General features: G+C 37.8%; 2 protein-coding genes across 2 annotated transcripts; one reads left to right on the top strand and one right to left on the bottom strand.

The window, feature by feature from the left end:
- Positions 1 to 362: 362 nt before the first annotated feature.
- LOC308686179 (retinol dehydrogenase 10-like) lies at positions 363 to 6486 on the bottom strand. The gene is made up of 5 exons (XM_081358625.1): positions 5857 to 6486; positions 2761 to 2859; positions 2499 to 2647; positions 881 to 1012; positions 363 to 754 (listed from the first exon to the last, which is right to left on the bottom strand). Exons 1-5 carry the CDS (start codon positions 6304 to 6306, stop codon positions 631 to 633), a joined length of 954 nt encoding a protein of 317 aa, XP_081214751.1. The 5' UTR covers positions 6307 to 6486; the 3' UTR covers positions 363 to 630.
- Positions 6487 to 16006: 9520 nt separating this feature from the next.
- Positions 16007 to 19667, top strand: LOC308685314 (mediator of RNA polymerase II transcription subunit 26). Its single transcript, XM_081357009.1, has 3 exons — positions 16007 to 16154; positions 16829 to 16903; positions 18323 to 19667. The coding sequence occupies exons 1-3, from the start codon at positions 16083 to 16085 to the stop codon at positions 19541 to 19543; spliced, it is 1368 nt and encodes a 455-aa protein (XP_081213135.1). The 5' UTR covers positions 16007 to 16082; the 3' UTR covers positions 19544 to 19667.
- Positions 19668 to 22173: the final 2506 nt, after the last annotated feature.

A 22173-nucleotide genomic window follows, 5' to 3' on the forward strand; every position in this document is an offset into this window, starting at 1 on the left:
TGACCAACACTAGTCGCTCACTGAGTTAATATCCTTCCCTGTTAGTGCTTTCATGAATCATCCTCATACTTCAATGTGAGTGCCTATTTTAAGCTGTTTTAGTAAATTCCAATTATTTTGAAACTTTGAAAATGTATTGTTACATCAAGTTGCAACAATGATGTCAGATTCATTATAATGTTACAAAACAATGATTTGTTTTTGGGTCACTTTAGTTTAGGGTCCAAATCTCACTATGAACTATGGCTTTTGTCTCGAACTCCTAATTACTGCTTATTATTAATAGTTAGTAAGATAAAGTTTAGGTACTGTGTAGGATTAATGGATGTAGAATCTGGCCATGAAGAATAAGGCATTAATATGTGCTTTATGAGTATTAATAAACAGCCATTATCCTAGTAATATGCATGCTTATAAGCAACTAGTCAATCATGAGAATTGGACCCTAAACTAAAGTGTTACTGTTTTTTTGTACAGAAAAATAAAAAATAGATTTCTGTCGGTCCCCATGAAGTACATTTGAAATGTTTTTTGTTGTTTTTTATAGCAGGCAAAATACTTTTTTTTTTTTTTTTGGTAGGTTTTTCTCCTTGGAATGTGGATGTGTGGAACTGAAGTATTACAGGATAGCTAAGAGGATTTCGCGTGGCCGTTAACAGCCTGTTGGTGTTCTTTGGTCTTAATGAAGGAATACATGCACTTGTCGCCTCCCATAAAACGATATGTTGCAACGTTAGCGTCCCAGGGGAGCAACCTAAAGAAAAGACACAACATAGAACGATTAATGCAAATGCTTGAGTTTTGTGTACGCCATCTCTCTTAATCCAAGTCTAAGCAATCTGGACTTTGCCAGGCTGTGTTTAGGACAGGAGATGCTTACGCCCGTGAGAGGAATGCGAAGTACATTACGCGGGGGATGCAGACCATCTTCTGGTCAGCCAGAATGGCCTTCATTGACTCCTGAACACAGTATAGAGGATCCAGGGGTGGAATCAGGCCTTGGAGTTCCTTCCTGTGAATGAAGACACACTAGCGTGAACATTAGAAGATTGTTTCTGTCGCGCAACAAGACGGACAGACATCCATTGTGCTGTAGAGGAATAGTTTTAAAGGAATAGCAATCAAAAATAAAAAATTCATTGTGAACTCATCCTCATGTTGTTCCACTTCCAAAGCCATTTTTTCTTCTTCTGTGGAATATAACAATGTTTTGAAGACTGTTCGTACAGCTCATTTCCAAAGCAAGCATATGGTGATCACTGGCTCCCAAAACGACAAAAACGCATTGTATTCAGATGTGAAGGCACGTTGCATTAGGTTTGGTGTTGTGCTATTTCTGTGTTTATAGTTTTAAGTTAACTAATAATTTGAATTAGCTTTTATTTTTATATCGTCAGCTTTCTTTTTCATTTCAGTTAAATATTTTGTAATTTTGCTGTTTTTGTCGTCTTCTTTTTTCAGTTTTTGCTTTTTTAAATATTACTATTTTGCTTGGTTTATTTTTATTTCAGTTTTAGTTATTTCCAATATGCTTCAAAGTTTTTAATAGTTACTTTTAATAAATTATAATAAACCTGGTTTGACATCAAACACCATGTCCATTCGCTGTAGGCGGCCTTAAAGGGGGGGTGAAATGCTATTTCATGCATACTGAGTTTTTTACACTGTTAAAGAGTTGGATTCCCATGCTAAACATGGACAAAGTTTAAAAAATTAAGTTGTACATTTGATGGAGTATTTCTGTGCCAAAAATACTCCTTCCGCTTTGTCACAAGGTTCGGAACGTTTTTTTCGAGTATGGGCATGTGTGACGTCAGATGGGGCGGAATTTCCTTACACGGATCCTAAGGGCACTTCTCCGGAAGGACGCGGGCGCGCGCGCAACCGTAGACCAGAGCGAGAGAGCGAAAGCAGTACGCCCATCAAAGCGCTGTGATCGGCTTTAGGGAAGTTCAGTTCGACGCCGGATTTGCAGATCGTCTAATAAGGATGGAGCAGTCCCAACGATAAAGGTTCACGGTTGTGCGTTGGAACCGCAGGCGGTGAGTAAAACTGCTTCAAATGTCTGTGTTGTTAGCTATCGGCGCGTAAGCACAGCTTTAGCTCCGCCCACACGGCACGCCTCCAGCCGCTCGTTTTTTTTTGGAAAGACTCGGTACAGCCTATCTTTCTTTTATAAATTTAATAAAACTAAAGACTTTTTGGAGATATGAAGGATGCAATACTACTCTATAGGTACTCAAGATTAACATGAGATTGACTGAAACTGAGTGCCCCCCCCCCCCCCAACTACAATGTACTTAACCATTTGATACAATAAATATGTACATGCTGGTGCATTGTAATTACATTTAAAGGTACACTATGTAACTTTTGGCCCTCTAGCGGTTAAAAACAAAAGTGCATGCATTTTGTGGAAGAACATTGTTTTGGTTGTGCTTTGGCATTTTTTTATTGTTTTTCTTTGAGTTTTAGTGATTTATTTCCCGGTTTCTCACCTGATTTGGCATCCAGCAAACATGCCAGTGTTGACGATGTACGGGCAGATCAGGGAGGTTTTCACCCCATCCACACCTTCCTCTGTTAACAAACTATGAGTCAGGGATTCATGGAAACCTACAGCTCCAAATTTACTAGCGCAATAGTCCTAAAACAGGAAAGAGAACACGAGCAGTCAGTCAAAAAGCTTTCAATGTCATTGAAGGGTTGCAGACACAACAGTTTTACAACCTTTACAAACTGTATATTTGTTTAACTTACCTCTACACAAGCGGTACTGAACAGACCAAGAGTGCTTGCAACAGTAACAATATGTCCGTGGTTCTTGGCTTTCATCTGTGGCAGGAAGGCTTTTGTCATCTGTCAAAGCAAGAAAACAGTACGTTTAGCCTTGTGAGAAAGAAGTGCACTTAACTGTATTGAATGTGCACTTGTAGAGTTATTCAAATCTTAAAAGTCTTTTTTTTTTAAACACTGCACTTGCAGATAGTCTAACTATTTAAAGGTCACTATGTGATAATGTTGATTGAAAAGTTTTACTTTAAAGTACATTTTAATAATGTTGTGTTGTGCTTAAAAGAAGTACACTTATTTTCATGTGTGGACTAACATGCTAAAGTGCTTGATTATAATTTTAACTTCAGTGTGTTGTTTGTTAGTGAGTAGGTTAAAATATTTTAAATGTACTGAATTGCAACTTAATCATTACTATTGTGTATTACGCATGTCCATCATTAATTAATTTGATGCTTATGTTTTGCGATTGGTGGATCTCATGTGAGTGACAGGTTGCCCCGCCCTCAAGCCAGTAAACACATCATCAGTGAAGAAAAGTTGCTGCAAGAGGGAGGAGAAGTTATTTTGATTTCATGGTGACTTTAAATTTAATAAAACTGAATTGTAAGACTTTTTAAGGACCCTTGGAGACCCTGGTAATTCTTTTTTAACAGTTATTCACACAAGTTTTGGGCGAGTCATCTGCTCAGTCACTGCTGCTGTAGTAATCCGGCCTTTGAGAGTGGTTACAGTTACAGGATAATGCTTGTTAACTGTATCCCTAATAAGTAACTGGAGCTGTTTCTTGCTGCACTGTAAAGAATTATGTGTAGATTTGATCTGAATGTTTCTCAAGGTGCTGTTGGAGGTAATACGGTCTGCATGTTGCCTGGTGTTAAAACAGCGATGTACATAAAAGCCGCGGGACTTACTGTGTGCACTTTTAAGATCTTCAAAAAATTGAGAGCCACCAGACCCTGAGTTTTATTGGGTCAGTGACTACACATATGATGTCCACAATAAAAATAAAAAAAATAAAGAAATATCGTTTAAAAAAATTTAGAGAAACAGTTTTCAGCGTCGTGTCATGTGATGTAAACATCAAGTACATACAGTCAGACCAAAATTTATTCAGACACCTTCAAAATTTCTCACAGTTTATTCGCTATACTTTAGAAAATGGTAATAATATATGACAAGAACTATACAGTATAGTTTTACCAAATCACATTTTACAACATGATCAAGCCTTTTTTGTATAAAGGTCCAATTAAAACATCTTAATCGACTTACTGACCTTGACGCACAGTCATTAAAGTCCTCAGATCCTGTTTTATGTTGTTTTCTGTAGTTGGTCACTCCACATTACTTAGATTCGGCAAATGTTTTTTTTTTTTTTTTATATTAACAAGCAGTGAAGCAGTTTAGTTACATTTTTTGTTGTAACATAAAATAAAAGATTGTGCCAAACTACACCTCTAAAGCTGCACGCATATACTGTTGTCAATTGGAGGCGATACATTCAGTAATTTCACATTAAGTCAAAACGTGTCCTGCAGCGCAAATTTCGCAATGGGTCACAAATTGACCTTTTATGTGACCGCACACTAAGTCTTTATGATATTCTGGTCTTGGGTCCCTCCTTCAGTGTAAGTATAGAACACTTACACTGAACAATTCGTAAGTTGCATTTCTTCAAAACTTAATAATACCAAACTTCTCTAAAGGCTACACATTTGACGTATAATTCATGCTCACAGGGTGAGTTTTGCAACTAAAAATAGGGTTAAAGGTGTGTTCAAATGCCTCAGGAAGCATCGTTTCGTATTATTGACCGTTTATATAATAACACTTATGCAGAGTTCTGAGCTGCTGTCATGATTAGTGACTTGATAATCTGGTTCATAATGTCCTGTTCCTCATTGTACATGTGATTTATGGTCATATGCACAATAAGCCATTTTTTAAACCTTTTAAATCAAGCAGATTACAGTCACTGCGCTTTTCCACTCCAGCTTTAGACTGCAATTCCATATCTCCTTAACTTTCAACAGCATGGAAGCATCGCGCACAGTCACCATCAGATGTACTTTGTCAGCACAGGAGGCAATAAATGCGCCAGACGAGGCGCTCAATCCTCCAGGACATCAACCTTCCTGGTTCCTGGAGAGTTCTCAAACACACCTGAACCCGCTACATAAGTTTACTTGAAAATTACTGACAGCCCTTACACAAACAAAGTACTTTGGTGGTTCCATAGTTCACTCTAAAAAGACACTCAGGAGACCTGTTACCACAACTATATTCTAGAAAGTATACTGATTTAATTAAGCCTTTTAAGTTCCAAATATTATTTTGATGTTGACATAATAATGTTGGTCATTACATCAACTTTATATTGTATTTTAAACTTCCTGTGTTAATTGAAAAAAATTGGCAGTGGATTTCTAGTTGCCAGCATGCTTTGCTAAGCTGAATAAATGTGTTATTTTATGTGTTTTTTAGAACAGTGCTGTTATGTTTGACATTTAAAGGAGCTTCTGATCACATTTCTGTGCTGAAGAGGTTGTAGGTCGCTTCATAAACATTACATTGATCAGATGAGAAATAATTGTGCTAATGCCATACAAGTGACATGACTTGTTCTTTAAATGGCCGTGCTATAGGAGTAACATAAGAGTGTGCTAGCTGGCAATTTGAACTGAAATAGATCAGATTATTGAATCCCATTAGAGTTAGTTCACCCACAAATGAAAATTTGAAGCTTCAAAAAGTTCATAAATTGTAAAACTAATCCATATGAATTGAGCGGTTTAATCCAAATTTTGATAAACATTTCATTTAAAATAAAACTTTTATTCACATGTAAAAATCATCAACTATATAGAAAATATAAAAATATGATATGGTTTTGGACAGTACAACGTTTACATTACAAATACTACGGTAAATTGTTTTCAGTCCTATCAAAGTACCACAAATATTTAAGGCACTTAATGAATATAGTGGTGTCATGTCCAAAATACATAGCACTGCCATGGTAGGCTACTATTTGAGCACCCCTGATTTAGAAGGTCTTACCCAGAACAGCGCGTGGCAGTTGACCAGAAGGGTCCTCTCCAGCAGTTCATCCGGGCACTCCAGCAGCCGCCGCCCCGCAACGACCCCCGCGTTGTTGACCAATATGTTGACGTCGCCCACCTCCTCCCGCACGCGGTCAGCGGTCTGATAGATGCTCTCGCGCTTGGACAGATCCACTGTGTACGCGTGCGCTTTGCGGCCAAGTTCCCTCACTAGCCTGGCCGTGTGCTCGTTGGCTTCAGTGTTGCAGTCCCACAGCACCAGCTCGGCCTCTTCTCTGGCGAACTCCAACGCGAAGAGTCGCCCGAGGCCTCCGCCAGCGCCCGTGATCAGACACACCTCCCCGGACACTGACTTCAGACGCGGCCGGAGAACAGTGCGAACCACCGCATGGAGGATGGTGTATGTCAGGTCCAAGAGCATCAACACTAGATCTATTATCACTATCATGTTTCCTTTTATTAAAACAATGACATTCAAATGAACACAACTTCTCCAAGCTCCTGTTGAGCAGATCCAGCTGTAGACTATGTGACTTGTGCCTGTGGTTTATATAATCTCTGCTGGATTAACTACTGGATTTAAGAGCACCACCAATTGAGATCCTGCTCTGCTCGTTGTTCTTCATATAAAGAGACATTGCTTATTTGTTTGATTAATTATATCAGCCCATCATTTTCTCAACGTCACCTTTACCCATCTGACTCAGAAAATTCAGAATAAAATTTGAAACACTTTCGTTGTGAAAACAAGCTTTCCAGATTTATATCAAGGTTCTTTCTTTCTTTCTTTCTTTCTTTCTTTCTTTCTTTCTTTCTTTCTTTCTTTCTTTCTTTCTTTCTTTCTTTTCTATTTTTATTCATATGATATATGTTAATTCCCTTCAGTCTACATTTGTTGTGCTACATTTTAATATCTATTTATAATATCACTAATATAAGTATGCACATAAGTAAATATCTTTGTTTCTTGGGGACTTTATGAAAGAGCACAGGGACATTTATGCAGTCTGGAGATCAACAAGCTGCCCGGAAAACTGAATCTCTGGTGCTTATACATTGGACTATAGAGTAAATTCATATGTGTGGGAGGGGGAACTGTGCCAGACGATGACAGAAGCCCCTGACCCAGCCATTAGCTGACTGCCAGAAGGAACATGGTGGCTGTAAGCAGCGATGGCTGGTGGAAACAGTTTCAGCAAACATCCCAGTGTGTTTTAATGCAAAACAGTTGAATGCAAAAAAGTTTAAGAAAAACAGTTAAGGAAATATCCAAAACAATAACCAAATGATATAGTCCATATAATTCAGAACTTCTGTGCACACCAAAGAGCACATGAAAAACATTTCAGAATATAATTTTATATATTCCGCAACGTGTACAGTGTAACACTAACACTGTGAGAAATTAAATAAATATTACATTTGTTTAGAGCTTTCTTTTATACAAATAACTAGTCAAGCTGGATACCAAACAGGAGATGCCAAAAGGTCAGAATGACTAAACAGAAAAATTCAAACGTAAAATAAAAATATTATAAATGTGTGAAACTCGATCTGAAGAGTGATTGACACCAACAGTGAACAGATCCTCAGTCAGAAGGAGTGTTCATGGCTGTGTTTGGAGCGTCTGATGTCCACATGAACATACACACCACTGACCCTTGCAGACTCTAAAACATGCTTCTTCTGTGAGCACCAATGTGCAATTATATATTGACTTATATTGGGGGGGACAAACCCCCCTGTCGTTTTAAAAAACAAAAAACTCAATTTCACACTTCAGTTCATGTTAAATGTCCTATTTTTTTTGCAAGAACATTCTTTTTCCATACAGGAAATTTGGGCAAAATATATAATATTCCACTGGCCTTTATTAAGCTCCTTTTAGACCAGAAGTTTTCAAACCGTGGTTCTTCAGAAATGTAAAAAAAAATTGTTTTTCTATCATCTCATTATGTAAAATTATAATAAAGTGATTTATCATCGATAAATAGATGATCAGGAAAGAATGTAGTTTACCATAGTTAAGGACATAACTTCCATCAGTAGTAGGCTAGTGTCAGTAAAATACACGCTATAAGTAACATGGTCTAATTTTACATTTTTGTGGTTATGAATTATTTCAAAATTCTGAATTGTATGCTATTTTAATTAACAGTATTTTACCAATAATGATTATAGTTCACTTTAGTTCACTTTCAAAAAAGTGTTTGCAGATAATTTACTCACCCTGATGTCATCCAAGATGTCTTTCTTTCTTCATTTGAAAAGAAATTAAGGTTTATGAGGAAAACATTCCAGGATTTTTCTTCATATAATGGACTTTAATGGCAACCAGCGGTTTGAAGGTTCAAATGTCCGTCTCAATGCAGCTTCAAAGTCTCTACACGATCCCAATCGAGAAATAAGGGTCTTATCCAGCGAAACTATCGGTCATTTTCTAAATAAAAAAAACATATATATACTTTTTAACCACAAATGCCCATCTTGTACCATCTTTGAGATGCGCCACATATTACGTCATCACGTTGTAAAAATTACATATTGTAGCTTTAAAACAGACTTAAAACTCAAAACTGTTGCTGCTGTTTGGCTGGAACTCTTCAGGTTTAACCCAGTGTGTCTCTGTTGTGTAACAGGAAAGATGATCAAACTTTCATGACAGAGGTCAAGATTTTGGAGGCTCTGCTCGAGAAAGAAAGAGACACCAGCACCAGCACCTTCCAAATGAAAGAGCACTTAATCTTTCTCAAACATCTCTGCATCACCTTCGAGCTTCTGGGGTGAGTGTGAATGCAAGTATAGATTTTAGCAGTTTCTCCATTTTTTTTAAATACTAAAACATTGTTACACGTAGCAGAAACTCAGATCTTGATCAGATTCTAAAGGAAATTGCGTGTTTTTATCTCTGCATAGATCAAACCTGAATGAGATTCTTAAACAGCGACACTTCCAGGGCTTTCCAAGAAGCTGATCTATCATTATGCCAGCTCAATGCTGAAGTGCCTGCAGGTGCTTCTCAATGAGAAGATCATACATGCTGATCTCAAGCCTGTAAGTTAACAAGCACTCAACATTCTTTTAATTTACATTGTCATTAGTATTCAGGGGGGGGGGTTGTCTTTGGTCTGATACACTGTTGGAAGATCTGCAGTGAAATAATTTGCTCTATTAGGCTATTGCTCCGTATAGAAAAACATCCTGGCGATCGACGAAGAGCACTCTGACATCAAGGTGGCTGATTTTGGATGCGGCTGCTATGAGGATGAGCAAGGTGAGTTAAGTTTTATGTGCTTTAAATGTGAAATAACAAGTGTTTAAATACTTGTCAAATTTGAGGCTCATTATTCTTGCATTTTCATGACTCTCGCCTCTCTCTTCCACTGTAGTTTTCAGCTACATAGGAACTCGTGGTACCGTGCACCTGAGTAGATGCTACGTCAGCCCTACAGCACTGCCATAGATATGTGGAGCCTTGGCTGTTTCCTAGCAGAGCTCAACATGGGGCGACCCATCTTCACCGGCAGAGATGAGCTTGATCAGTTTGATGACCTCCTATTGATGAAACAGAAAAATCCAAATTATGGACTGCGTTCTTTGGTGAGCTCAAAACACACACATGATGTGATTTTTCCAGTTTTTAGTCTGTGTCATTTGTACTGAACTGGTATTGTGTGTTTTGTTCTATTAAAGCTGGTAAGTGGAAACACGAGACAGTAGCCAAAACCTCAGCCATCAGACACCCCAAATGTAGACCTCCGGCCAGTATTCAGGGAGCCACCGATCATGCCTTTTTGGATTTTGTGCGGCGCTGCCTGACGTATGTTCGGTTTGATTACTATACGAGAGATTTGTGTATTTTTCTGTTGAATGTAAATGCACTGACCATGTATTACTAACCTTTCCAGTTGGGACCCCAAGATGCGCATGACACCACAGGAAGCCATGCAGCATAAATGGATCTTGGAGGGTCGCCGCTATAACCATCACAGGACTCATGACCATCTGCGGCATGAGCCAAAGGACACGCACTGCTGAACCACCTGTACCCAACCCCAGGTCTGGTCCATTGAAAAAAGGAGGACACAAGGCCTTCTGTGAGGAAACATGTGCAATCCCATGAAAATATCAAGCCCTCAGTGAAGCACCCACCATTAAGTGGTGACATTCACCCTGGGTTAGAAGTAAGGAAGCATTATAATAAACACATATATAATGCTTTATTAAGTACTGTTTCACACCCAAAGCACTCTAAAAATCCTATTAGGAGTCTCTCCTCACCCACCAGCAGTGTGCAGCATCCACCTGGATGACCTTGTCCACCTAGTCCAAACTACAGTTTTCAGGGCAGAATAATGATCTCCTGACTACTGATGATAGGCTGGTGTTATACAATCTGCTGAAGCATTTGACATGCCCGAACGAGCACCACAGCTTCGCTTTAAGCAGCTTTCTCTTTCATGAGTTTCTCATTCTGAGAGGTAACTCAACTTAGTATGGATGTCTTAAGAAGAGTAATATCTGGTAAAGTCAGGAAAAGCACCAGACTCCTTGTTGATGTTATCATGGAGATGATGCTCTGTCAGAAGATCATGAAGGAGTTTAGTGGTACAGCCTCTCAAAAGGCAAGGCTATATTCAACACTTACAAGTGGACCCATTTGGTGTCCACTTGTACACAGATGGTGGTCTACGAACACCACAATCACACTGCATCTAGATGTTACAAGCAGTGTCATATCACGCATTCCTAATGAGGGGAATCCTTTATTGGACTTGTTCTCCCTGGAAAGGTCCTCCAGGTCGAGACCAATTTCAGCATGATCCAATTTCAGATGATGCAAAGTCTGCCTCAAGGTGCATCACCAAAGCAACAGACCAATGACCAGCAAGAGGAGCAATGGGCCAAGAGATCCCTATCTAAAAGACCAGCAAAGCATCGCTCAAAATATTTTGATCCACCAGAAGCAGTGCCCCTACCAAAAAGATGCAAGACAATGCAAACATCTGAGGGTTATTCAGAGGACACATCAGCCCAGGTGTAAAAACGTTGGTTAGTAGAAGCTGATAACAGACTGACTACAGAGCGTCCGGTGAGAGACTTTTACCAGAGATAATCTGGTATTCAGGAATAACTCATTTATTGTCACCACAACTCAGTACACTGAATAAATTCGACTTTGCATGTGTGTGTGGTTTTCTATAAATAAAGATATAAGAAAAATAGATAAGTACAAATAACAATAACAAATAATAGTTGTCACAATAAACATAGTAACAGTAATCTCCTCAATGAATATTAAGTTACAATGATTAATACAGTACAATAGGAAAAACAAATGTGCCATTATATGGAAAAGTGCACTGCTAGAAATGATTAATACTGAGCGGTTGAAATTCGAAACCTTTGCGCGCTGAAGACAGAAATGGAGCCGCTCTGTCTAGCACATTAGCGTGCATGCGCCCAAAGAGTGTTTTTACGCTGATTGGTTTGCTGGGAGGATGCTGCGACAAAAGCGTAAATTTTGTCATATAGCAAATGAACTAAGACACTTGAATATAACCCTAATAGTGGCCTTTTGTACACCAGGTATTATGCAATTCGCATCATATCATAAAGCATTTGTTTACATGAACTCCTACCACCTTAAATATTATATTCAAATATCCCATTGCACATCCAAGCTCTAGAAAGCATGTGAGATAGTCATTGCCATCACACAGTCAAAGGACAAAAAAAAGGTCTTATATCCTGCATCATTCCGAGCTGAAATCACACTAGTGGTGGGGGAGATAAGAAAGAAAAAAAAGATTCATACCTTTGGGAAATGCTTTGCTGTTAAGAAAACTGAAAAAAAAATCTATGAGCATGGAGGAATATAGTAGTAACCTATGTAAAGATGACAATGTTAAGCCATTGTTAAGTATGTTGAGTCGATTTTAATGAAACACTGGATGAGCTAACTATAATTTATTTTTGATCTTTTGTTCTTGGACAATCCAATGCTATTTTCAAGTGTTGGTGAATAACTTTGACCAGGGACATAGGATTATATAGGCTACTAGATCACAGAGCGGGTGTTATAATTTATGAGGAAAGAGATGAAGTAAGGAGAAACTTTGATGATCAGGTGAACTTTGATGACTACGAGGGAATGATAAGTTTCCTGAATGTCAATGGGAATCATTGGATATTTTTGGTGAATACATTTTATAGTCCTTTTTTTAATACACATGACACTGTTATATTACTCTGTTCTATAGAGGATGTTCATAATTCATTTGACTTTTTCAGATGTGCAAACACTAACCATCAAAATTAAAATATAAACTAACCCACACAAGGCCCTTTTGCACTTTTACTTTTCACTTTGTCTACAACACACTAGAGTCTGGAGTAATTGAATGAATGAATGAATCCATCCATCCATCCATCATTTTAGGTTTCAGGTCACACTTTTTCAAACCAACCTCGAAGTTTTTCAACAAACTTTGTTTGGCAAAGTATCTCCATGCATGCAGCATCCAGCCTGGTTTTTGTGGTAGACCCAGTGGGACATGACGAGGAAGAACAACCCCAAGCATGCAGCCAATTTAGATAACATTTTTTACATCAAGTCTTGTAAAGAGAACTAGTTTCCCCTAGGAGCTAGGAGTCCGCTATGTTTAGGAAGGATTCTTTCTCTTTTTAAGAGCTATAAACACGAATACTCTGTCGTGCTCTCCCGTTAACTCTCTTCCCGGAGGCGGGACTAACCTCCGACCTCACCCAATCAAAACTTACTTTGGCCTACTAATTTCTCTAGATTTCAAATTAGAATATCATAGAAATTAACTTTAATCTGCATTATTTTACTATTAATACTAATGAGATATTAATAAAAATACTAGTGACCAACTTGGGTTACAACTCCATGTGTTTTTTTATGCATGCCTTATGATTGAACCACTTAATGCAACCCAATATAATGTGTCCTGTCTCATTTCAAAATAATTGTCTCCTAATTTTCTGAATGTTGATGTGTACCATGTCCTCCTAACTTGCATTTTTTTCATTTGTTACAATAATCAGAGTTTAGTGACAGAAATCTTTTCCCTCTCATAGTTAGACTTTCCAGATTGGTCTGTCCACGTTCAATGGGTGTGACCAGAGGCGTCATGCTCATTCAACCGAGGGGGCACGTGCCTCCTCAGATTTTTTAACCAAATGGATTTTTGAATGCAGCTTCCAAGAGTCAAAAATTATTATTTTTTTTTTATATTTGATATGATCACACGGGTGTGATTAGAGCGTTCAGTGCGGCACATCATCAACTGCTAAATTCAAATGCGTTCGCACTTTGGCTGGCGCTGAACCAGAGACAGACAGCTCAGCATAGATCTAATAGTTCAGTGTTTTCAGCCATGTAATGTTTATTTTATGTTTCTGATATTTGCACATAGTATTATCAAAAAAATTGCCTATTAGCCTAATCTTTTCAAATAGCTATAATTTTACAATGTGTTTTTTTATGTTAGATACACACTGTGTAACTATAAAGTTTACTCTATTAATTTCCCAGTTCACCAGCCACTTACTTTCATGTCTTCCGGGAGAAGTGGAAAAAATGTATGTGTTGTAAATTCAGAATTCTGATTCACAGCGTTATAGATTAACTAACATATCATTAGTCTATAAACTGGTATTTAAACAACAAAATACATTTACTCACAGTACCATATGAGAAAGGGAATATTAGATCTTTCATATTATAGTTAAGAATGTTTTGAATTAAAAAAAAGGAAAATGAAATAAAACTAATAGCCTACAAGTCATACAGCGCTAGTGTGGCTGCGGTGTGTCAGGGCACTGGTGCATGAGTGCATGATGCCCCTGGGTGTGACATCTGTGAAGGTTAAAATGCCACGATCTGAACAACCCAACCGATCAGCCAACTCCATCAGTCAGCCAGTAACATCAAAGTTCGTCATTCTCTGCTGACCTCCAGAAAAAAACAACACAGCTTTTACCACTACCTCACTCAGCCAAGCATCTCTATAGCTCTAGAAGAAATCATAAAGACTTTCATTAAACTGCATCTTTATGCATGTTCAATGGCTTTAAGGAAATTCAAGTATCTTAAATCCTTAAGATAAGCTATCACCCCTTTTTAATAAGATACTTTACGTCATGTAACTGGTGGTTTGCTCAGACAGGTATGTAGTGATGTTCACACGACAACGATGTACATAACGATCCCCGTTCACATGGATCTGCGAAAGTGACTAAAAAGGCTGTATCTGCTGCCAGGCCACTAGTTACCGACGTCACTCTGTCAAGAAACACCCCGTGAACACGTAAAATGCGTGAATATATAATAGCATGTTCTTGTGTTCCTCTGATTTACCATCCCTATTATTTATTGTAAAACCTAAAGAGTTACAAATGCCAGGTATGAATATGTGTTAGTTAGTGGATACATGTGGTGCGCTACTGACCCTCATGGCCAAAATTTGAACTCTAGAACTCTTTATTCATTTGATTGCAATGTCGAATTAATTAATTAAATACAAAACAAGTGTATGTTTACTCTCTGGAAGCCAGACTGAATGAATAAACACTGTTGCTGCATTCCTGACATGTTTAGAAAGTCACATAAGAAAGACACATGTACTATTACCAGCAGCCATATCACCCTGTAACCCAAGACTGGTTGCTCACTGAAGCTAAGCAGGGTTGAGCCTGGTTAGTACCTGGATGGGAGTGCTCCTGAGAAAAACAGGTTGCTGCTGGAAGAGGTGTTAGTGAGGCCAGCAGGGGGCGCTCACCCTGTGGTCTGTGTGGGTCCTAACGCCCCAGTATAGTGACGGGGACACTGTACTGTCAAAGAGCACCGTCCTTCAAATGAGACGTTAAACCGAGGTCCTGACTCTCTCTGGTCATTCAAAACCCTAGGATGTCCTTCGAAAAAGGAGTAGGGGTGTAACCCCGGCATATAGCCAAATTTGCCCAGTGGCCTCTGTCCATAATGGCCTCCTAATCATCCCTATATACTGATTGGCGTCATCACTGTCTCCTCTCCACCAGTAAGCTGGTGTGTGGTGGGCGTTCTGGCACAATATGGCTGCCGTCGCATCATCCAGGTGGATGCTGCACATTGGTGGTGGTTGAGGAGATTCCCCTTCCATATGTGAAGCGCTTTGATGACCCTGAAAAGCACTATATAAATGTAACGAATTATTATTTTTTAAGTGAACCAAATCATCATCCTCGACACGCCAATACAATCCTTGATAATGAAGGCAGTCGATGCACAAGCCTCACTTTTTTAGCACTTTGATAAAAGCTACAGAACATTATGTTAATGGCTGCAGGGAGCCGAAGAGTCTGTAGTTTAGCTGTCACTCTGCAGATCCTCAAGGAGGAAAAAATTAAATAAAACATCTAGAACTTTTGAGAACATTCAGCAAGTAGGACGGGATGTTCTGAAACCTGAAGGAATCGATTTCTTGTGTCGGTTTCCTGAACATCTAACTCTCATAGTAAAATATTCTCTTTAGTTATTACATTGCGCACTGAACAATATCCAAGAGGTTGTTGTACCTAAATGTGGGCAAAACTCATCTTTCATTATTGTCAGGCACTGAAAAGTTTTTTTACTTTGCAGTTGGGTCTAGCAAGATATACAACAAGCAACACTTGTCCACGATCTTTGTGTTTGAAATCTCTATTACATTTGAAATCTCTGCAATCTGATGTATATTAAGGAAAATGCAGATTTTAGGTCCTGTTAGGTCACAATTCATATTTTATTATTTTAAATGCCTTTTAAGTTTTTGTAGTTCACTTATAGCCATGTGGTGTGACAAATTAAAAGTATTTTAAAAAGTTTAAAAGTATTATATAGTCTCTCAGTGATGGGCTCATAAAAAATGTATATGTAATTATACAATAAGAGAACTGTTAAATTAATCACAATTTCTTGGATACCTATGTGGTTGTCATTGACACTCACACTAGCTCTGTAGGCCTATATGAAAACACTATTGCACCTGTTGGACCCTTTTTGGGACCGTTTAGTTATTTGCCTGCATGGGTGGACACGGACAGTTGAGCTCAAACGGGGTTGGCTGTAAAGTGGTTTCATGAGTGACGAGTGCATGTTTGAAGAGCTTTGCACGTTGTGTTTGTTCTTATTGCTGCAAATCTATCAGTAGGTGTTTTACAAAGCATCACTGTCTGACAATGAAAAGAGCTTCGTCGAGACCTCAACAACTCAAAGAGCAGCTCCTGCAGGCCGTCGATGCTCAAAATAACGTGAGTAAATACCCGTGTTGGATATGCATCATTACTAGCAACTGTCACTTCATTCAGTCGTGCATTTTAATGGCATATTCTACCATTTTCTAGCTGTATGTAGTTTTTTAAAGCCCGCCTTTGTATATTTATCTCATAATCAACACTTTTTTTATTTCTTTAATTAATTTAGGTAAATTAGATGGGTTTTTTTTTTTGTCATTGAGACGAATGACAAACAGTGTTGCCTTTTACCTGAATAAATATTATAAGGGTGCATCCTTTTATAACTGGCATTTCACATTTGTTACAATAAAGTTTAAACATTAGTTTTGTTTTATTTTAAATCTCGCTGAAGTGAAGTTTTTTTTTTTTTTTTTTTTTTTTTAACAAGCTCCCTGGGGCCTTATTTCACAGATTTTGACAGCAATGAGTATGCAAGAATGTCACATTTGCATTTTGAACCATAACTGAGATCTGAAAGTGTCACTTCTGCAGGTGCGCATGTGAGAGTGGATTCAAATACATTGAGGCCTGTTTACTTTCATGAATATGACCAACTTCTGAAAAAGACACAGGAACTGACTTTCTAGCATACAGAAAAATTATTAATCAGTAATCAATGCAAGTCTTTTTTAATGAATAAAGAATATTATGAAAGCCTGAATTGACATTAGCAATACTTCTGTCAGCAGATAAAGAACATGACGGCTTTATTGGACGTGATATGCTGTCTGGAAAGTTACCCCATGACTAAAGAGGCTCTAGTGGTAAGATACTAGCTATGTTTACACTGAGTTTATTATCACACCATTGTGGTGTGTATTGTGGTAAGGTTTGTCACACTGAAAATAAGAGTTAAAGACTGAAATCATTCTTACTGGAAGCAGATGCACAGGGCCTTCAGAAATGCATTATATATGTTGCCGGCAAAGTGTGTAATCCGGCATTCTATAGAATGCCTAGGTAATGTATAGAATTAGGTAATGTATTTTTGCCAAAAACCATCAGGCATTCTATACATTGCCTAGGCATTCTATACAATACCAGGATTTCACACTTTGCCGGTAACATATATAACAAAATATCAAACGCCACAAAAAAGGTGGCATTTATATTTGAAGGAAAAATAGCACAAGCACACTTTTCAAATGAAACATAAAAAATAAAAAATAAACGATAATGTATACTATGGAATACAAATTAATACAAAAAAATATAGTGACAATTTGTGGTTGTCAAACAGTAGTGGAACATGTTCATAGTTAATGTGATAGTAATGTGAACTTCACCCGTGGTTATATGTCTGTTGGAATTTATACAATTCTATTTTATTTTATTGTATTATTTTTTTAAATATACATAGACTATTGCTCAAAGGTTTGGGGACGGTAAGAATTTTAAAATGTTTTTGAAAGAAGTCTCTTATGCTCACCAAAGCTGCATTTATTTGGATTCAAAATACAGCAAAACAGTAATATTGTGAAATATTATTAAAATATGTATAAAATATATTTTAAAATGTAATTTATTCCTGTGATGGCAAAGCTGAATTTTCAGCATCATTACTCCAGTCTTCAGTGTCACATGATCCTTCAGAAATCATTTTAATATGTTGATTTGATGCTCAAGAAACATTTATTATTATCAATGTTGAAAACAGTTGTGCTAGTTAATATTTTTTTGTGGAAACCATAATTCATTTTTTTTTCTTTGATGAATTTCCTAGAAACTTTAAAAGAACAGCATTTATTAAAAAACAATTGTAACGATGTAAAAGTCTTTACTGTCAGTTTCGATAAATGTAATACACTGGTTAACACTTTATTTTACAGTGTCTTTGTTACACATATTAAATGTACTTACTACAGCATCAACAGTAAATTATACATAATTACATGCAACTAACTCTCAACCAATAGTTCTTCTGAACACAAAGGAAGATATTTTGAAGAATGTTTGTAACCAAACCGTTGTGGGGCACCATTGACTTCCATAGTATTTTTTTCCACAAGGTGAACTTAGGGTGATTGGGACACTTTCCACCATTGAGATGACTTGGGGAAAAAGTGTCCAAATCAACCTGAATTCAGCTGGAACAAGGCAAAAATAAAGTGTAACAGAGATGTATGATGATGATGATGATGATGATGATGATGATGATTGTGTGTGAAATTGTTTTATTCCAGGAAACCAGGCTTGGAAAGTTGATCAACGATGTGAGAAAAAGAAGCACAGACAAAGATCTTGTTAAACGTTTGAAAAATCTTGTACGAAGTTGGCAGAGGTTGGTTGGAGTAAATGAAGTCACGGAAAAAGGGCTCTCAAGCTTTGTGGATTTAATTCCCACTGAACGTATTCCCGGATCAGCACAAACGCTCACGGGAAATTACAGCAAAGCTGTTTTCCACAATAACATGAGGGATGAAATATCTCAGGGTTCTGTACCAGGTAATACTGTTAAATATCCCACCAATTTCAGAAAGAGCAAAATACCCGTCCGTGCCATCAAACCATATTCCTCGTCCATCAAGCATTTACAACAATTCACGAGCTTGAGACCATCGCTGTCCAATCAGCATTCCCATAACCAGCACATGTCCCAAAGCCATGCCACCTCTGCCAGTCACAGTGACACAAAGCATCGTATAGCGGCAGAGAAACCAGCTCAGTTCACCTGCATTACTTCTAGTCTAGCTTTAAATTCCTCCATCCAAGATTCATACATAAAGACGCAACAGCCTTCAGACCTGCCCAACATACTCAAGCCTGCTACGCTGAACGTTAACCTCCATGAGGTCTCCAGCACAGTGACAGACACAAACATGACATCTGAGGATACCAAGAATCAGCATAACAATCATGGACGTCCTGCAGAGGAGGACAGACACAAAACTACACAACCGCAAGCGAGCAAACTAACATGTGGCCCTCAGACTCCACAGATCATACCTGTATCAAGCAAAACATCTGATTGTCAGAGATCAACAGAAAGTGAAATCCAAGGCAGTGAGCATCTGAAGCAGAACCTTTGTTTGGTCCAACAGATACACTGGAGAGAGATGCCACTAAAGAAGATGATTCAGAGTAGCTTGCCGACTTCGGAAAGATCAGGGATGGGCTTTTCTGTGCCTGAGAAATTCAAGCAAGAGAAAAAGAATTCAAAAGAGTGCAGAAAAAGACACGCGTTTATACCAGATGTCCCTGTTACAGAGCTTCCTGGGGTCAGCCGAGAGATCACCGAGAGAGACCTCGTCAGGATACGCAGGCATCGATGGCATGGTGTGAATGGCTGTTATGATAATAGAAATAACTGGTATGATTGGACTCAGTCCATAACCCTGGATCCATATGGGAATGGGAGTAAACTTAAGATCTTGCCTTATGTTGCCATAGATTACAGATGTTGAGTCTTCAAAGGCACGTTTCTTAAATCTCCAAATGAGGATTCTCAACTATTTTAGACCTGTACTTTTCTCTATCGTTTACGGTCCATTGCAATGGTGTGAAAAAATAAAAGTATTAGCATATGTCTCTATGACGTGACGTGCATATTTTTGTAGTGCATTATTTCCTTTTAAAATAGGCCTAATTTGGTCAAATCATTACATATATCATTTTATTCTATAAAACCATAAACTTTTGTCTAATTTTGCCATTTTGAACTGAAAATAGGCCTATGTAACGTGACACGTTATATTTCGTTTACTGCCATTGTGAGGTGACAAGAAAAATGAACAACGCTGTTTTCATCATGTTAGGCACAAGATTAATAATTAATGTGTACATAATATAATACAATTTGTAGCCTTCAGTAGGCCTAAATTAAAAAATGCTCAGCTTTAGGAGGGGAAGAGACAGGGCAAGATGAGGAGACAGAGAAAAAGAAAGAGTGATGGAAATGAGGAGAGAGCAGGTATTGACAAATAATCTACTGCCGCTAACATGGTTTTAAAGCTATTTCTTATCCTTTTTTGGCCTTCAAACGTCTTGAAATGCACATATCAGAGAAATAAAAAAATGAACTCCCTCACAACCTCAAATTTAGGACCTCTTTGATTTAAAAGCGGCCCCGTATTAGGCATAAGATCAATAATGAATGTGTACATATTGTGAATGAATTTAATAAACTTAGTTACCTAGCTTATGAGCTTTCAGTAAATGAATGCGTCTAATAAAATGATTCATGAATCAACCTATTAGCTGACCCTATGTTTACTTTCTTCACTGACAGACAAACGTGAAAAGCCGATGTCAGCCTACAGGTGCTGGTCATAAAATTAGAATATCATCAAAAAGTTGATTTATTTCAAGAATTCAACTTAACAGGTGAAACTAATATATTATATAGACTCATTACATGCAAAGTGAGATATTTCAAGCCTTTATTTGTTATAATTTTGATGATTATGGCTTACAGCTTATGAAACCCACAAAATCAAAATCCCAGAAAATTAGAATATTACATGAAATCACACAGTAATTACACAGTGATACCATGGTCATTGAACCAGGTTTTGGTTCTTTTGGCAGTGTGGGCCGGTGCAAATCCTGCTGGAAAATGAAGTCAGCATCTCCATAAAGCTTGTCTGCTGAAGGAAGCATGAAGTGCTCTGGAAATGTCCTGGTAGACGGCTGCGTTGAGTGGACAGCACAGTGGACCAACACCAGCCGATGACATGGCTCCCCAAACCAACACAGACTGTGGAAACTTCACACTGGACTTCAAGCATCTTGGATTGTGTGCCTCTCCATTCTTCCTCCAGACTCTGGGACCTTGGTTTCCAAATGAGATGCAAAATTTGCTCTCATCAGAAAAGAGGACTTTGGTCCACTGTGCTTTATTAAATACAGAGTCAACGCAGCCGTCTACCAGGACATATTTAGAGCACTTCATGCTTCCTTCATTTTCCAGCAGGATTTGCACCTGCCCACACTGCCAAAAGAACCAAAACCTGGTTCAGTGACCATGGTATCACTGTGTAATTACTGTGTGATTTCATGTAATATTCTAATTTTCTGGGATTTTGATTTTGTGGGTTTCATAAGCTGTAAGCCATAATCATCAAAATTATAACAAATAAAGGCTTGAAATATCTCACTTTGCATGTAATGAGTCTATATAATATATTAGTTTCACCTGTTAAGTTAAATTCTTGAAATAAATCAACTTTTTGATGATATTCTAATTTTATGACCAGTATATCAGTCAAAGCTCAGCTTTAGGAGGGGAAGAGAGACAGGGCAAGAGAAAAACAAAGAGAAAAAGAGTGTGATGCTGATGAGGAGAGAAAACTAATCAGCTGCCCACTGACACGGTTTTAAAGCTATTGTTATCAGAAAAAATAAAAAAAATAAAAATTGTCTTTCAAAACATCTTAAAATGCACATATGTAGATCAGAGAAATCAAAGAGAACAGAGAACTCATGGGAAACTTGTTTAAACATATTGTTCATGAGTCAAAAATATGCATTTTGAAAAGATAAAAAAAAAAAAAAAATTTTGAAGCTTTATTTGTCAATGACCCGTATACTACTGGATATATTATGAAACCTCTGTCCTGACTTTTAACAGTATATACATTTTTTTTTATTCCTGAGGTAAAATATTATATGCTTCGAAATGATTTAGAGCATTGTTTTCAGTTTTGGAGAGAGACAAATGAATTAGAATGAAACTGCAGCTCCTCATTTATCCTGTAGATGGCAGAATTTACCTACAATTTATCATCCGTACAGAATAATAGAAGCGCCTTGGCTTTCATGCAAGCAAAACCATTTTGTACAGTGTTTTCCTCTAATATATATATATAACAACCTGTAGTAGGCTACGTTTTATACGACTTTTTGTATTGTTCTTTTCTGCAAATGATGACTTGCATAGACCTAAATCTTTTAATGACGTCTTAAATAATTATTTACATTAGTATCCTAATATATGTAGCACAAAAAAGGACAAACTCGCAAACTCTCGTTCTCCTGAGAAACATTCCGCTCTCCGGCAAAATTGTGTGATGGAGATAATATGTGATGGGAGGAA

This window comes from Scardinius erythrophthalmus (genome assembly GCF_964197995.2).
Source record: "Scardinius erythrophthalmus genome assembly, chromosome: 25".
NCBI classification, from domain to species: domain Eukaryota; kingdom Metazoa; phylum Chordata; class Actinopteri; order Cypriniformes; family Leuciscidae; genus Scardinius; species Scardinius erythrophthalmus.

What these genes read in the sequence shown, in the direction of transcription:
- LOC308685314 (XM_081357009.1), top strand. Translation starts at nt 16,083, where the DNA reads ATGAAAAGAGCTTCGTCGAGACCTCAACAACTCAAAGAGCAGCTCCTG. An exon ending in CCGTCGATGCTCAAAATAAC is followed by an intron (nt 16,155 to 16,828) that starts GTGAGTAAATAC and finishes TTCTGTCAGCAG; the next exon opens with ATAAAGAACATGACGGCTTT. An exon ending in TGACTAAAGAGGCTCTAGTG is followed by an intron (nt 16,904 to 18,322) that starts GTAAGATACTAG and finishes GTTTTATTCCAG; the next exon opens with GAAACCAGGCTTGGAAAGTT.
- LOC308686179 (XM_081358625.1), bottom strand. Translation starts at nt 6,306, where the DNA reads ATGATAGTGATAATAGATCTAGTGTTGATGCTCTTGGACCTGACATAC. An exon ending in ACTGCCACGCGCTGTTCTGG is followed by an intron (nt 2,860 to 5,856) that starts GTAAGACCTTCT and finishes TTGCTTTGACAG; the next exon opens with ATGACAAAAGCCTTCCTGCC. An exon ending in TTCGCATTCCTCTCACGGGC is followed by an intron (nt 755 to 880) that starts GTAAGCATCTCC and finishes TCTTTTCTTTAG; the next exon opens with GTTGCTCCCCTGGGACGCTA.